Source organism: Phyllopteryx taeniolatus, chromosome 13 (genome assembly GCF_024500385.1).
Source record: "Phyllopteryx taeniolatus isolate TA_2022b chromosome 13, UOR_Ptae_1.2, whole genome shotgun sequence".
Lineage (NCBI taxonomy): Eukaryota > Metazoa > Chordata > Actinopteri > Syngnathiformes > Syngnathidae > Phyllopteryx > Phyllopteryx taeniolatus.
Window position 1 is genome coordinate 19,016,547 of NC_084514.1, and position 17,166 is coordinate 19,033,712.

General features: G+C 44.3%; 1 protein-coding gene across 15 annotated transcripts in view; it reads right to left on the bottom strand.

The window, feature by feature from the left end:
* syne1b (spectrin repeat containing, nuclear envelope 1b) overlaps positions 1–17,166 on the bottom strand; it is a 103,260-nt gene that overhangs the window by 51,521 nt on the left and 34,573 nt on the right. For 14 of the 15 annotated variants that reach the window (XR_009791578.1, XM_061795788.1, XM_061795794.1 and 11 more), the window contains 25 exons: positions 16,596–16,799; positions 16,292–16,499; positions 16,098–16,210; positions 15,105–15,310; positions 14,556–14,705; positions 13,047–13,338; positions 12,729–12,901; positions 11,612–11,921; positions 11,079–11,243; positions 10,595–10,951; positions 10,396–10,532; positions 9,828–10,005; positions 9,306–9,488; positions 9,087–9,230; positions 7,979–8,134; positions 7,248–7,412; positions 6,788–6,960; positions 6,038–6,191; positions 5,350–5,493; positions 3,869–4,033; positions 2,718–3,035; positions 2,497–2,652; positions 1,046–1,216; positions 638–964; positions 17–169 (listed from right to left, as the gene is read on the bottom strand). Coding sequence is in view for 14 of the 15 variants with exons in the window: in XM_061795788.1 (XP_061651772.1) it covers positions 17–169; positions 638–964; positions 1,046–1,216; positions 2,497–2,652; positions 2,718–3,035; positions 3,869–4,033; positions 5,350–5,493; positions 6,038–6,191; positions 6,788–6,960; positions 7,248–7,412; positions 7,979–8,134; positions 9,087–9,230; positions 9,306–9,488; positions 9,828–10,005; positions 10,396–10,532; positions 10,595–10,951; positions 11,079–11,243; positions 11,612–11,921; positions 12,729–12,901; positions 13,047–13,338; positions 14,556–14,705; positions 15,105–15,310; positions 16,098–16,210; positions 16,292–16,499; positions 16,596–16,799 (4,902 nt within the window). In the remaining variant the exon portion in view is untranslated. The remainder of the gene's footprint in view (positions 1–16; positions 170–637; positions 965–1,045; positions 1,217–2,496; positions 2,653–2,717; positions 3,036–3,868; positions 4,034–5,349; positions 5,494–6,037; positions 6,192–6,787; positions 6,961–7,247; positions 7,413–7,978; positions 8,135–9,086; positions 9,231–9,305; positions 9,489–9,827; positions 10,006–10,395; positions 10,533–10,594; positions 10,952–11,078; positions 11,244–11,611; positions 11,922–12,728; positions 12,902–13,046; positions 13,339–14,555; positions 14,706–15,104; positions 15,311–16,097; positions 16,211–16,291; positions 16,500–16,595; positions 16,800–17,166) is intronic. The other variant, XM_061795790.1, reaches the window with a different exon arrangement.

Sequence of the window (17,166 nt, forward strand, 5' to 3'; positions counted from 1 at the left end):
ATTAAAAGATCGGTACCTTGGCTAACAAGCAGAGCTCCAGGAAGTCTGCCTGCAGGGTTTTCATGTTGTCACCAATGATGGGGTCATGGACTGTGTCGAGCAGGGCTTCGCCCTTCTCGATCACACATTTCACAGCCGACTCGTGTGACTGCACCACCTGCTGGATTGTCTGCAAATAGCACATGCCTACATTGAAACGCTCATTCAACAACAACAACAAATCCCCAACTATTCTACATCTTTTCTATTGCAACTTCAAACTGTTCAGCTCATTCAGAACATCTTGGAAACTATTTCCTACACTCTGAAAATTCCACATTTTCACAATAACATTCACAAATCAAAAGATTTTATACAATCATTCCAACTTCAAATTCCACAACTGAACAACTCAAATCAAAATCAAATTTCTACAGAAATTGCATTTGCCGTTACGGTAAAAAAAAAAAAAAAAAAAAAGTATGAAAAACGTAAATAAAATACAAAATAATAATTAATAATAAAAATAAGTTTGGCGCTAATTAAGCTTGTGCCGTATGACCATGTATTGTTATCCTGCTGAACAACCCACTAGAATCTCAGTATCATCATAAACCAAGGAGCGCCTGAACTGATCTGCAAAGGTAATTTCTTTTACCTTGTACTTGGCCAGCTGGGCTTTCTTCTGATAGAGCTCGGCTTTGGGCTCTACGCTAGATGCCAACAGCCTCTTGGTCTCCAACACCCACTGGGCCTGGGCCTTGTATTTATCCACATAGTCTTTGGAGAGTGAGATGCACTTCTCCAGCGCATTCTGCTGGGCACGCAGGCCGGCCACCAGGTCCTCCAGCTGGCCCAGTTGACCGTCCACATCCTCCCACAGCTGCTGGGCTTCGGCTTCCTCCAGGAAGACGGCGGATCGCTCCGTCTTCTCCCTGACTGTCTTCAGGTTGGCGTGTCCCTGCTCCATGTCTGCCTGGAGAGCCTGAGCGCACACATGGGATGGTCAACTGTACATCCAGCACTGGTGGAAGCACTGACCTAAACAACAATAACGAGAACCTACCTCTAGCTTCTTCATCTTTCTCTCCATGACGAAGCGATCCACCACGTCTGGACTTACTGCTAGGGTGTGGAGGCTGCTCTGAGCGGTGAGGAGCCAGTCCGAGAAAGTGCTGAAGACACATTGTGCCTCATCAATGCAGGACACCTCCTCCTGCAGCTGCTTGATTGTCTCCTGAAACAAAGGACGACAAAGCCGGGGTACTATTTGTGGGGATTCTCAACATTTAAGTCCCTGCAAAGTGAAAATAAATAAAGGTCCCAAAGAGAAGAGTGTTGTTACCAACCCTGCCAACTTTAATTTGAAATGAGGCTTCAGAACCGTGTAAACTGCTGTGGACCTGAATGTGCTGAAACCACAACCCGCTCAATTGTCAACCTTCAAATACCACAAATCTTTGTTATACCAACACATCGCTACAAGTTTGAAGCCTCGAAAATATATCGGCTTAGAGTCTCCGATGGCTGTAATATATCCCACCGGGTCATCGTGGGACTTTACATGCCACAACGAGGCGCGCTAGTCACCAGCTAGCTGGAGAGCTAACCGTAAAAGGGCAGTGGGCTCATCCGCGGCGTCACCTCCTAGCTTGGTGTTGTGTTTGTGTGCCGGTACACATAACAGAGACACTTTAGGGAAAGTCAACCGTTTATTAAACACGATGTCACACGTCATTCAGCCTACGACATTTGAGCAAATGCTTGCTGTAATACACACAATGCTTTGCGTTCCAACATAGAGCGTATATGCGCTACTAACTTCTGCATTCGGCAAAATAGGTGAAAGTACTTCCTTCGTGTATGGGGGAATGGCGGAACCCTGCGGCAGGAGACCGGGACAAAGTACCCGTGGAAACGTGAAATGTTTCCAATGTTTTTTTGCTTTTTGTTTAACACAAGATGTCTTCAAGAGCTACCAAACATGACAACATCCAATGTTTAGGCTTTGTTTGTGTTAACATATATCATATCATAATTGTATAAATAAATGCATTTAACTTTTGTCAGAAGACACCAGCCATAAAGAAAACAAAATATTAGGCTTCAAACCATCACATCATCTACCCGTAGTTATTCTCGTTTGCGCTCGTAACTTGTTTTCCAAGTTTGGTCACGTGACGCTCCGCATATATAACGCTTTGCAACAGAAATGTCACAGGTTTGCAAGAAAAGACACTTAAGTTCATATGTTGTGGGGAAAGAGGGACCCATGCCTGTGACGAAGTGCGTCCCAAGGCACCGTTTATCCTCAGCCCAAAAAAAATATGGAAAACGGGAACGGTGAAAAGTGCTGAAGCCAATATCGCTACAATTGAGTATTACATAGTTCTCAGTCTTTGCACGTTTTCAGTTAGTATCAATCAGCAATTATCTTCAAACATGTCTAATATATTTACAAACAAATCTCTGAATTCATGTTTCAGAGTCTTTGTAACACCTCAAAGTGAAGTTTACCAGCAAGTGCAGGAGCAAGGCGTGGTAACGGGCTGTGATCTGTGTTGCTCTGGTACTGATCCGGCTGCTAATATGGGTCTCATCCAGAACTTGCTGAGCCAAAATACTGAGGCCCTCCATCTCCTCTTGATAAACCAGCACTTCCTCTTGCCACGTCTGTACAAAGAAGGGACGTTAGCGAGGCTCGGAGAAAGCTGCACAGGCTAATGGAGAGCACGGACCTTGATCAACTGGAGCTGGGCGTCTTTGGTGGCGCGGTCAGAGCGGCGGTGGCCTCGCAGTTGCGCTTTGGTCTCCATGCCCCTCAGCCAGCTGTCCAGACGCTGGAACTTCTGCTCCATTTGTCGGAGTTTGGCTAAGGCGCTGTTGAGCTGCGCCCTGACGTCGGCCAGTCGGGACTGGTACGTCCTCCACTCCTGCTGCTGAGTCTCCAGAGCTCGGTCTTCGATCTGCGGCGCCCCCCGGGGAGTGACCAGCTCTCGGCTGACCAGCAGGGTGTTGAGTAGAGCCTGGCCCTCCGTGCAGTGCAGCTGGAGTTCCTGCGGTCGCAATTGTCATGTCAACGGGCATTTAAAAAGGACATACAGTGTTCCCCTCCCCATTCGTGATTTTTTTTTTCTTTTGGAACCTATACTCCAGCGGCACGGTGGCCGACTGGTTAGAGCGTCAGCCTCACAGTTCTGAGGTGTGGGGTTCAATCCCCGTCCCCGCCTGTGTGGAGTTTGCATGTTCTCCCCGTGCCTGCGTGGGTTTTCTCCGGGCACTGCGGTTTCCTCCCACATCCCAAAAACATGCATTAATTGGAGACTCTAAAAATTGCCCGTAGGCATGACTGTGAGTGCGAATGGTTGTTAGTTTCTATGTGTCCTGTGATTGGCTGGCAACCAGTTCAGGGTGTACCCCGCCCCCTGCCCGATGACAGCTGGGATAGGCTCCAGCACGCCCGCGACCCGAGTGAGGAGAAGCGGCTCAGAAAATGGATGGATGGATGAACCTATACTCTATTATTTGCTGAAAGACTCTTAGATCCCATCTTGGTGGCAAGGAACTATGTTGAAGTGACACATCTTGATTGAGAGACAAGCTTTGTCTGTCAGGAGGAGCTAAGTTTCGCCATTTTAAGGGTAATATTGTAAAATAAGGTTGAAATTATATTTAACTGTTTTGGGATCATGGATTGTAGTTAAAAAAATAATAAAAAATAAAAAAAGTGTCCCCTCACTATTCGTACTGCGAATAGCGAATTCTGATGGAAACATATAATAGACGTATTATAAAAACTCCTGGGAACGGTTTTCAATAATGAAAAAAAAAAATACATAAAATGTCTCCTTTCAGGCACGGTCAATAAAGTCCTTGAAGATTTTCCGACCTGCAGCTTTTGGAGCGTCTCCTCCAGCAGATCGACGTCACCCTCCAGCTGCGTGTAGCAGCCCAGCTTCTCCTGTTCCGCTTCCAGCCAGTCCTCAAACGCTTGCAGGCCCAGTTGATACTCCTCATGCGCTTTCACCAGCTCCTCCGCTTTGCCAACGGCCCCCTGAGGTCAAAAGTAGTGTCGCCATCCAGTATTGCTAAGTGCAATGGTACTTTTACGATTTGATCAGTTGACCATGCTGGTAACTCAAATCAACTTTCCTCATCGAAATGAATGACAATGCCATTAATCCGTTCTAGCGCCCCAAAAAACATTTTTTTGTGATATGTTTTTAATACGAAAAATAGCACCGTACAATTTTGTACTGTATAAAAACATAAAGTAATAACAAAACGTAATGTAAAAACTTTCACTGAAACTTTTTGCTACGCTTTCCTCACTTTCAGCAGCTTCTCCATCTTTTCAAGGTCCGCAACATAAAAAGGATTTTAATGGCCTTGGTAGTTTTGATCAACTCCTTCTGTTTCAGTATACAGTAAACCCTCATTTTTCGCAGTAAACCCTCATTTGTCGCATTACAGAAAACCCCAACAGTATATTAAATCCGTGTAAGTGGCGACCAATTATCTATTATCTTACTAAATAAAGTTTGATATACTGTATGCAATTCAATGCCAAATGGTGGAACTGCACAGAGAGGTGCAGTTATTTTATTTGTCCACTTGAGGCCGATTGGGCTGACCCTGCTTGAGTGACGTGAACAACAGCCTATGCGAACATGATGTCAACAGGCAATTTCCTGGATGAACCATTTGGACCATTCCTCAAACGGACGGTCCGAGCAATGTAGTCGGCAAAAAGCATCATGGGTACCCAGAATTCAGTGCAGCGATGTTTTTAACTACAATAATGTAGTTGTAGAAAATCAAGCAAAATGTTGTTCTTTACTTGCATTTGTTCCTGGCGATATTGTTACGCGTGCAGTAGTTATTCGTCTGGCTAAGGGTGGTATTTGTGAATTCATTTCATTAAAGTCTGACTGTGGCTTGTTTTAAACAGTTACTTTCCGGCCATGTCCTTCGCACCCTCAAGCAATTTGGAGATTTACCTAGTATGTAAGTAATTATGAGTTTCGTGTACTCAGTAAGGTTTCTTTTTCTGCTAAGAACAAGAGCCCAATTGAGCTTCTGTGAGTCACTGCTGCCACATTTAAATCATGTGATTCGCTGAATCCACAATGAATGAACTGTGATATAGCGAGGGTTTACTGGAGTACATATTATAAATGTACAATTGTACTGCTTTAGTCCAATTTTTGCTCGTAACACAAAGCAAAAAAATAAAATAAAATAAAAATAGACCAATTGACAGTTTGTAACTGTCAAGTTGGTGCACATATAAGTCACGGACGGAAGCACAATTTTTTTCCACGTTATTTTCCATGTCAGCATAGAATTTTGTGCGGAAATGCTGGTTACCACAGCATTGTCTTTGATGATGTCGTAGCGTTCTTGCAGATCCTGCAGCTCCAGCTGGGCCACGTAGTTCTCGGCTATGCTCGCGCTCTTTGCCACGATGGTGGCCAGCAAGGTGTCATGGCCGAGCACTTCCTCATGCAGCAGCTGGAAGCACAGCAAGGCTCAGTTATTAGCAGGGGTGGGAAGTTACTTTTTTACTGTACTTAAGTAGATAAGTCAGATAACTCATTTAATTGAGCATTTATTTTTCCAACATCTTTTTAATTTGACTGCCTATGCTTGAAAGCAAATATCTGCACTTCCTATTCTCTTCATTTGATTGCTCTCCTCCTAAATGCGATGAAATGTGATGAAATCTTCCAATACTTTTTCCAGAAGGACTTAAAAGGCCTTTAGCGAGACCTAAAACTCATACAAGCAGTCCAACTTTACAGAATGGCGGCAGTTTTCATGAGTAAAATGTATTTTGATGGTTTCTGTTTATATGGTCTTTTTGGTCTATATTGTTGATAACAGTTCAACAACAATGAGTTGTGCCAGTGTAAAGGAACTAAAGCACAATACATATTTTGCTGAGTACCTAAGAAATTGAAATGAAGACAAAACAGCAGCACTGATCAATGTTGTCGATGTGTCAGGTTTTATATTGGTACTACACGAGGCTCCAGAGAGAGGAGGACGCTGTCACCTTGGCTCTGCTGAGATTAGCAGTTTTATCTCGCATCTCGGGACATTGTTTATCAGCTGGGTCCAGGTTCTCCTCCACGTGCTCCAGCCAGCTCACAAACTGACGCACGTCCTCCTGGTAACTGGTCCACTGGGACAGAGAACCCTCCAGTTGGCTGTTGGTTCAGAAGAGGAGTCAGAAACCAGAAGCAGATGAAGCGCAGGTTTAACTATTGATCAGTGGTGGGGAGTCACCAAGTACAAATACAAGTGCTTCGTTACTGTACTTTTTCAGGTGTCACTACTCTACTTTGAATCAAATTGAATAGAAAGTTTCTATTGACATTATACGGTGCAGATATAACCAGGGAGTCTGGGAGCCTTAACAACAATTAGGAGATTATCAAAGACAATTGTTTGATGTTGACTTGTGTTTAAAACCACCAGTTTGTGTCATTCAAAAACTTGCTAGTAAATCTGAAGAAAAAAAAAAACATACTTGAGAGGTCAGGTGCATTTTGTTTTTTGGTCATCATTAGCTAATTGAGCATTTTTGTTATGTTGTTTTGTTATGCTCCTGCAAAACCTGTTTTCAGTTCAGTCTTGATTATCCTTCCAGAATTTAGCAAGCACTTTGCTCAATTTGAGCACTTTGCATTTAAATTCATTTCTAAGAGATCAATCAATCAGTCAATCAGTACTTCGACTTTTACAAGGGATTTTTTTCTCCACAAGTATCTGTATCTTTTGCCACCTTTAGTTGATTTCTAACCTTTTGCACTGAATGGAGGCAGAGAGCAGAGCGTCCCAGGAATCTTTCAGCTCCTGTATTTGCTCCTGGACCACAGCGACGCCATTGGCCGAGGTGTTTCTCTGAACCGATTCCCCTCTGGTGATCAGCATCTTGAGCTGGATCTCCTTCTCCTGGCGAGCCGTCAGCAAAGCCTGGAACGACAAGCATGCGGGTCGTTTCACTTTTTCACCATGATGTTACACGTACGTACTATCCACAGGTTCCACTGGATTCGTTCTTATTTTTTATACCTAATATTGAAACAATTTGTGGTATATCGTAATGTGCAACCCCAAACACAACAAGTTTTTGTCATCGTTTCAGTTCAAGTCGGCGGTAGGCAATCCCTTTCTGCCAGCCAGAAGTACCCCAGCCTCTATTGTTTACAAACATTATGAAATGCTCTCTATAAGGCCATCCATTGTCTGTATTGTTCTACCTCCAGCTTGATCATCCGGCTATCCAGCACGTTTTTGTCGGCCGTGGGGGCGCAGTAGGTCTGCAGCATGTGGCTAGTGTCGGCCACCCAGTTCTGCAGCTCCTTCAGCCCGTGGTTGAACAGCTGGTGCTCGGTCACGATGCGGTCAATCCGTGACGCCTTCTCCTGTATAAGAAAAAAAACATTTTCTTATACTTGTTGCATCGTCATTCTCTTAAAATTACAACTTTTTTTTCTCATTCACATTTTCTTTCATATTCATAAAAACATTTTTTCCCCCTCAGAAACCTGAAAACAAATGTTGATACCAAAAAATACATATACACAAACAAAAACAAACTACCGAAAACAATAAACAACCACCAGAAATACATTGCTATTTCAGCACGTTCATCCCGATTCTCACAAATATTTTTGTTCTACCTAGTTGTATGCACCATCCCCTTCAAGTATTTTGTAAAAAATTAGTGTAGTGGTTTAAAAAAATTGGGGGTGTGTAATCTGCAAACTGTGTGTTTCCTATTATTGACTGGTGTAAAAAGTCCAAATGAATGCTGTGAAAAAGGTTCCTTACAAAAAAAAGACATTAAGACAATTGATTAAAGATTAATATATATATTTTTAACTTTTTTTTTAATTTATTTTTTATTTTTTAAATCAACCTTGTCATGTCAATGTCCCCTGCCTCCTGTTCAGCAGCACCCAGAGACAAGTGCAAGATGTTACTATACCTTGCTGAGGTTGGTTAAAGCTAGGAACTGAGCAGAGAGCTGCGAGACGCGGTGCGCAAAACCCTTGCCGGCCGCATGTTCGTCCAACAGCCGCTGGGCCTTCTCTTTTAGCCTGCTCAGCTGGGCTTGGTGGGAGGCTAGCTCCTCCAGCACAGACTGAAAGGGCACAAGCAGGTTACGGTAGAAAGCATGCAAGCACACGCAAAGACAAGCAATACCAAAGCAGGGTTAGAGGTCTTCAAACGTGGCCGTAGAGGAAAGCGAACAACACCAATGCGTGGAGAGGAGCAGAGAAATGGCAGCGTGTTACGGGCAGTTAGCCCAAGCTCTTGGCGGTTCTTCAAAGGTGGACAGAAGCAGTCGACTGTTAGAGCCAAAGAGAGCAACATTGGCTTCAGACTTTGGCTCCAACGTTAGCTTTAATATTAGCTTCCAACGATGCTTCTTAACGGTAGCTTCCAATGTTACGGTCAGCATTACCTCTAATGTTGGCTACCAATGTAATCTTCAAACAATACCTCCAATATTAGCTTCTGACGTTAACATACCTCTGACCTTGGAGATAGGGAAGCCCATGTTAGCTTCCAAGGTTAGCTTCAACATTAGCTTCCCACGTCGCCACCAATGTTAACTTCTAATGTTAGATTCCAACGTTAGCTTCCAATGTTACTTGAGCATTAGCTTCAATATTATCTCTAACATTAGCTTCCAATGTTAGCTTTATCATTCTCACTAATATTAGCTTCCATCTAAGCTTCTTAAATTAGCTTCATCATGACCTCTAACATTAGGGCTAAGGAGGACCACGTTAGCTTCTAAGGAAGACCAACGCTGCCTCCAACGTTAGCTTTTAACATTGGCTTCCAATGTTAGCTGCTCAAGTTCACCTCCAACATTACCTCTAACTTTATCTCTAATGTTAGAGCTAAGGAAGATCAACATGTTCGCGTACGATGTTAGCTCCTAAATTGGCTTCCAAAATTAGCTTCAACAACTTCTGACGTCAGCGCCGTTAGCATCTAAAGTTGGCTTGTTATCTGGATGGAATGTTGACCTGATGTATGCATGGTGACTGAAGATGTGCTCAGCTATTTTCCAGCGTGCCTACCTGGAGTTTGTGGAGCTCCGTCTTCTTGGCCGGGAGATCGTGGAGCCGCGTGCTGCTCTCCTGCACGGCCATCTCGGTGGCGCTCAGGAACTCCTGGAGAGGCTCGGCGCTTGCCTCAAAGTCCTTCATCTGAGACGCCAGGTTCTGAAACCAAGAAGAACAACTCTTCTGTCAGCTTGCATATTTTGCCAATCTCCTGGCAACCTGATCTTTGCTCACTTGCAGATTGATCTCTCTTTTGTGAAGATTGGACATGATGTTCTTCCAGTCCTCAAGAGCATTGTTGGTCTTTGTCCGAACTGTCTCCGCTTTGCCTTTGGCCACGATCATGGAGAGAAGCTCGCCTGTGAACACCACGCCGTTGAGCTTGGACTGACCCAGCTCTGTGTCGCTTAGAAACTCCTGAGGAAGAGGAGATACTGAGAGAACAACTAATCCTACTACACTACTCACAAAAAGTTAGGGATATTGGGCTTTCAGCTGACATTTCTGCTAACTTTGGAATCTAACATTGGAAGCTAATGTAGAAGCTGACATTGGAACTAATGTCAGAGGATAATGTTAAGCTCCTTTGACTATAGCTAATGTTGAAGCTAACATTAGAACCTAACACTAAAGTTTACAGAAGGTCAAATTTTGTTTCCCTGTAAAGGTTATAGTGCATTTTAAGTTTGTCCTGCAAAATAGCCCAACATATAATCCTGAGTAATGTATCTGTTCCTTCTATGAGTACGACATTACCTGAATCTTCTGTAAGCTTGACGAGGCCTCAGAGAGATTTTGGGGCGCGTCGAAGCATTTGACCGTGTTGATCTTGGTGTTGACCAGCCACTGCTGGAACTCCCGGTAGGCCGAGCGGAATCCCTGCTCCTGCAACTTTTCTTTGCTCTGGCATTCCCTGGCGGCTTGGAGACTCAAACTAGTAGCGGACCCAAAAATGTAGCATTGGAACTTTGGTAATTCATCCAGCCATTCCTTTTCTATAGCGCTTGCCCTCATTAGTACTGACTTTGGGTGAGAGGCGGGGTACTGTACAGTGGACCCCACATAGTCACAATTCTGTATTCCCATTCACTTATTCACAAATTTTTTGGGGAGAACCTATCCCCCGTTTTTTTGTGAAAACCCCTGCTTCCCGTTTTTTTTTTAACCTGATCACCCGCTTATTCGCATTATTTCGTCTCGGTCCCTAACCCCCACCGATAGCAGGGGTGCGCTGTATTTTCAAAGCTCCCCAGCCTAACTTCACATGGAAATTTTCTGGACAATGTCCACCCCTTTGCGACCCTAATTCTGCTTATCTCAGTACCTGTTGTATTCCTTAATGAGGTTAGACACTCTTTCAGACTGGGTGGCCATGTCTTTGGAGAAGCGGCACAGATCATTGAGTTGAGTCTTCAAGCTATCGCACGCGGGCTCGGCTTTGACAAGCTCCTCCAAAGTGTTCTGGGGGGAAAAAAAGGCTTTTTATTTCTGAGGATTTAATGTGTACCAGACATCAAGCTCACCTTTGCAATCTGCCAGCCTTTAACAGCCTCCTCTCCGTCACGTTTCCCCTCGGCTTGCCCCAGTCGAAGACGCCAGTCGTGAATCTGGCGACCCAAGTCGCGCATGTCCTGCTCCAGCTGCGCGGACAGACTGCTGAACTCCTGCTCAGAGGTGGTCATCTGAGAGAGGGCGGTCTCCAGACTGGCACGGGTCTGAAGTGCTGCACGTTCCCACTGCTCCCAGCTTGATAACAGGGCTGCCTCCTCGCGCTCGATAGCTTCGTAACCCCCCGAGCCGGTGTGATCTCTCGCTGCTGCCCCACACCTCTGGACCCGGTTCAGCCTCTCTCGGCCTCGCTGCTTGGAATCCAGCAACTCCTGCGAAACAAAACAGTCCCTGAGCAGTCCTGAGAACTGTCTGTGTATCCACCACTTTTGCACAGGTTCCCGCAAAAACATGCACCTGTTGATCTTTGAAGGGTAAATGGTTGTGATGGATGCTCACCTGGACTTTGGAGAGCTTTCTTTTAATGGAGGCCGAATCTCCTGACAGGTCAGACCAGCGCTGAAGTTCCTCCTTGGCTGAGATCAGCCAGTCGTTAAAGTCTCTGACGGCGTCAAGGTACTGCTCATGCTCGGACACGATGGTTTGCATGGACTGGATTTTACCCTTTGGGATAGAACGAGTGGATCTCATCTTTAATATCTCCATCTCATATATAAACTACTCACAAATAGCTGCAAGCAGCTTGCAACAGAGATACAAGTAGAGTGGAAGAGTCACAATAAGGCATAGAAGTGGACGTCCTGTTGTGAATGTTTGCTCCCTTTTTAAGAGAAGAGCAAGTTGCTATAAAAGAATTGAAACACTGAACAATTGGGATTTGGATTGAAAAGTTTCAAGAAGGTCAAATTAAGTTTCCCTGTAAAGGTTACAGTGCATTTTACTTCCATTCTGAAATTCCGGCTGGTCCCGAAATCCCTAACTTTTTGTGAGTCGTGCATTTCTGTGATGTCCCAAGCTTGCATTGAGATTACCTTGACCACAGCTGAGATATCAGCAAAATGTGCGTTGAGCTCCGCCCGTGACTCCGGTCCAAAGGTCTGGTCGGCGGACTTCTCGTACAGCTCCACGGACTTGTCTGTAAGACGGGACAAGGCTGCCGCGTGGGCGTCTACGTCCGCCTGGATAGCCCTGAGGCGCTCCAGGAGAGTGGACTTCTCTTTGAGGCCTGGCTGCTGGGGTAGAGCCATCCCAACCTCCTGCTCCACTGACTCCATCCACTGCTGGAGGTGGTTCTTACTTTCCTGGAAGCTGCTCCATTGGGCCACCGTCCACTCCAGTCGACTGGGGAAAGGAATTGGTCTAAGCAACTAGAGAATGCAATTTCTCTAGAAATTGTGCGTGAAATGTAAATTGGTATAATGTCTCCATTAATCTGGGAATTTTTTTTTCTCGTAAAAATTGGGAATTCTTGGAATGTCACAAACACGAGCCTGAACTTTTTGATGTTGGACTGGTTTGAATAGGTTGAGAATTTTGGAAAGACAGGGCAAAATACTAACATGACTCCATTAAAGTGGGAATTTTGAAGTGGAAAATGTGAAAAATTCTGGGAAAACTGAGAACTTTGGAATGTGGGAAAAAAGCTTGAGGGGATTTTTAGGTTGGAATGATATGAATCAATTGAGAAATGTGGAACGATCCGGACAATTTATCAAATGTCTCTATTAATTTGAGAATTATGTCACGGAAAATGTGAAATACTGGAAATGTGGGAATTTTGGGAATGTGAAAAATACTTCCCAATGTGTCCTGGATGAGCTGAACAGCTTGTACTAAGCTTGTACTAAGTGAACTACGGAAGGATCATTTAAATTTGGAAAACATTTTCATTCAGTTCGAGACTTTTTCCTCATGGAAAATGTGAAAATGTGGGAAAAGCGGGACTTTTGGGAATGTAAAAAAAAAAAAAAAAAAAAAATGCTGCCCAGATGTCCTGAATGAGCTGAATATTTTGACGATGGAATGGTTTGAATTTGGTTGAGAAGTAATTTTTATAAGGATAAAAGTGTAGCGGAACAACAATAAAAATGCTGTACCAGTGCTCTGAGCCATCTTTCTGACATTTGTGAGTAATGTCGCATTCCAGACCTGTGGCAGCTCATGGAAGTGATCAACATATTGGCCCAGGCATCCTTCAGGCTCTGAAGCTGCGAGCAGATGACCTCCTGCCCTTCCATCTTGTTGTGTTTGAGCACCTGTTCTCCTTTTCCAACTGTCATGTTGAGCTTCACCTCACCTTCCCCCTTCATCAGCAGGATATCCTAGGTGGAAACAACAAGACAAATGTAAAGTCTATGAATGTATGAATACAGGGGTTCTATGCTAATCCAGCAGGTCATAATTTCAGTGCAAAAATCCCCATCCTATCTTTGGTTCGCTATTTGTGAATTCAAGCATTCATCTGACCTGTACAAGAACAAGCCTTTTCTCCAGTGTCTCCTTATTGCCGACGGTGCTGTTGAGCGAAGCCAGACGCTCCTGGACTCCGTGCAGCCAGGTCCAGGTGGCCTGCAGCGTCTCCTCGAAGGCCTGCTGCTCCCGCAAAGTCAGCTGGCAGCTTCGCAGCCTCTGGCACCCGCGTCGCAGCAAGGCCTGATGCTGCGACTGCAGCTGAGCCGACACACGCGTCTCGCTGCCGTCGCCTCGCCCGCCCTCGTTCAGGGCCTGCGCCTCCTGACACAAACGCTCAAAGGAATCTCTGCAGGGAGGAACGGGAAAAATTGGCCATAATTAACCCTCTGAGCTTATATTTATGTCCACCTCGCTTCATGTTTCTCAACCAATTTAGCTGTTTTAATGCAAAAATGTATTTTCCCGAGGGTCAGGATTTTAGTCTGATTTTGTCCTTTTCAACTTCAGGCCTTTAAATATATCAATAATATAGTGCTCACGTTAAATTGCACCTTTTGGCTCTGTCGGCCAATTGAAAGCCATGAAAATTACATTTTGTAAATCCTTGGTATTGACTGGATTGGATCAGACAATTCGGGTAAAATGGGTTTCATTCAAGACTCAACACATTCATTTGTGTGTGTGTGTTTTTGACTAGATTACATACATGTCCAAAAAGACAAGGGAGCAATTTCACAGAATATTCTTATTTTCCAAAAGAGGTGTTGAATGGCTTCTTTCATGGTTTATTGAGGCAATTTGTCCTCTGCTGACTGTGGAGAACAATGACATTTTAATTTAAGAAGTGGAAGCTCCTTCTGCTGGCTTTGGAAATAATAAGAAAAAAAGATGACCATTACCAAGCTAAAACGAGGCTTGTGGGTTAAGGAGGACGATCCACAGAGGTGGCAAAAATGCTTACACTTTACACTTAATTAGAAGTACAGATTTAAAAAAAAGACTGCTAAATGTAGAAGTAATGATTTAACTCCTGTACTCAAGTAAAAATCCAAGTATTTTTATGAGACATAGCTTTGTTCTGAGAACAAAACCTGGCAAATTTTCACTGAATACGGAGGACAGGGTCCTCCCATAAAATCCACAAATAGGCGAACTCGTGGATGCCGAACTGGGAATATGCGGGGTTCACTGTAAATGGTGAATGGTGCTATTTGTTTTCATACCAGAAGCTAGCTAGCGTTGGCGCGACTTAGATGCTATCAAACAACGTGCCCCCATAGCTTTGCTAACGTTGTGAACTGTCTAACGATACAATAAGAACTAAAAAAAAAATTAACCTTAACATCTTATTTACGTCATGTTGTCATCAAGGGAAGTTGTAAAAAGTAACGAGTAGACAAAGTAGGGAGTAGAAAGTACAGACAATTACAGTAAAAGTGAAAAGTCAATTGAACCCCGGTCCTCGGAACTGTGAGGCTGACGCTCTAACCAGTCGGCCACCGTGCCGCCCAATTGCCACCACTGACGATCCATTTGCGCAACAGAACCATTCCACATTGGCACCTTTCTTTGAGCACTTCCTGCTGATATTCTTCCACTTGCTGGAGCAAAGCCTTTTCAGGACCACATTGCTTGGCTTCAAGCAGATCTGTGCTCATCCTCCTTTCCATGTACTCCAACCACCACTTGAGCTTCTTAAGGCGACCCTCAAACCTGAAAGGAAAATGTTGATCGCAATGGCTGTTTGTTTGGTTGTTTGAAATACACAACTTCATTCTCTTTGTTTTACGTTTAGTTTGACAGTAAACTTCGACTGAGATTGGCAAAACAAACCAAGAAGCACACTTGTTCACTTTTTCTTTAAAACAGTTCGCTATCTGCCAAACTGCACACAGCATGCTTACAGAGGGCAGAAAAGACATCACGGTGAGAAAAACAGCTGACCCCGCAAGTCCAATTTTGGCTAGCAACACAAACACAAACAAAAAGAATTGACGGCTTGTAATTTGAAAAACTCGTAAGTGGGGGCACTTGCATGTCAAGGAACCACTGTATTTTTTCCGGCAGCAGATGCAAAATGTCTTTGAGATCAGGACCAAGTTGTTCTCCTACCCTTTCATGAGGGATGCGCTGTCCTCCACAATCTGTTGGTTCTGTCTGCACTGCTCCACAAAGCTGTCCCAGTCCTGCTGGATGGAGGACAGGTGCTGCTGGACCTGGCCGGCGTTGGCTTTGGGGAGATGGAGCAGCAGCTTCTCTCCTTCCTCGCAGACCTGCTTGAGATGCACCTCGCCATCCTCCATGCGCTCCGTGGCACCCTGAAGAACCAAATCAAGTCTGAAACACCGATATGTGATGCATCTTTATCCGTAGGCTTAGCCATACGTCAGGGTTCACGGTGTTCCCCCGCTAAAACGCCATTGTTTGCCATACCACGTATTTTGAAGTGATCTTTTTCATGGCTTTTCACAGTATAAGGGCAAGTCTGGATTTCGAGTTGTGCGTCTGCAGTGTAGTACCACATTGTGCCACAACATGCCCGACAGCACTGACGAGATGCGGCATAATTCAGAACAAGATGAAGAGGCAGAGAGGGTCTCCAGCTACAAGTCTCGAGTCACCCAATTTAGGATTTTTATTTTTTTTTTCAAGATATGAGCCGCCGTTTGGCCGTTTGTTTTGCAAAAATGTACAACCGCTGTATGGTGGCAGTGAGCTCGACCCGTCACTTCACAACAAGCAACAGTTTAGCAGATAGTAAACAATTCTTCTTTATGGCCGCCCCCAGTTTAAGTTTCCTGTCAAACTAAGCGTAAAACAGAGACAATTAGACAGTGTGTATTTAAAACAACCACATAGCTTAGGAAAGCTAACAAATGCTTATTAACGATGCAAAACGCTCTAAATGGGCAAATTGTTAAGAAAACTGTGGAAAATGGCTCAATATCCGCTCTTAAATTGAAGTCTCATCAGCTATTTTTATCATCATTATATTTGTGCAAACAAATCCAGAGATTGAGTTGCTAAGGAATACTTTAAAAAGTGTGTTTTTAACAAATGTGGGTCTGCAACGTATCCCCGGCGATAAACGGAGATTGGCTGTACCTTTAGTTTCTGTAATTTGCGTTCGACGATGTGAGTGTCTCCAGATCGGTCGCAGCATTCTTTGACAATCTCCCTCTGCTCTACGAGCCAGCGATGGAATTCCTGAACTAGATCTGCGGATCAAATAAAAAGCAAAAGAATACTGGATAAAACCTCCCGCTCCAGGTTAAGTATTATGATGGTATAGTTCTCACCATTGAACTGCTGTTGAAGACAGTTCTGCTGTGACGCCAAAGTCCTGGCCGAGACCTGGTTTACAGACTCGTAAGTCTTGATGAGCTCGGTGAGCGCGGAGCCCAAACTGGAAAGCTCCTGCGAGGGATATTTGCGACACAGGTTGTTCAGGGTTTCTCTCGTGGAGTCGATACTTCCCTGCTGATTTTGCAGCTCTTTCTGAAGTTCCTAGCAACCACAACAACAAAAATGGACAAACGCCAGAGGGGTTGTTGTTAAAAAGACAGTGGCGCAACCTGCGGAAAAGATTCTATCGAGCGTCACCTTTACTCGGCAGATGTCCTCGGGATCCGAACCAGCGGGAGAAGAGACCAAGGAGTCCTCCATGCTCTTAAGCCAAGCAGACATCTGTGCAATGTAATCTTCCAGCAGTTTCTTCTGGGAGCTGAAGTCCAGCAGATTCCCCCGCGCCTGCCCGTGCAGCTTCGTAACCGCGTCCATCTTCTTTCTCAGGTCGTTCTCCAGCAACTGCAGCGGTGGTCGGAGTCAACTTTTTTGCGGGTCTCGCTAGTCGATTTGTTTGAGCGGTCGAGAGCAGCAGCTCCGAAACAAAGTACCTTTCAGTTGTATTTTACTTTTAAGTACATATATTTGCAATTAGTCTTTAAGAACTGTTTGTGTTAAACATTTATTTAGGTTAAAAACTTGATTTCAAATTGATGTGCAATACATTTTAATTGAATCATTATTACCGTCATTATTAACTGTCCATAATGTTACAGTGGCTGAAACTAAAAAAAAAATGCAGTACAGTATTTTTTGTTTTGTTTTGAATTTTCATGTTCAGTTCATTGATTACTTTTCAAGTACAGTAAAAAAAATTAAGTACAGGTCA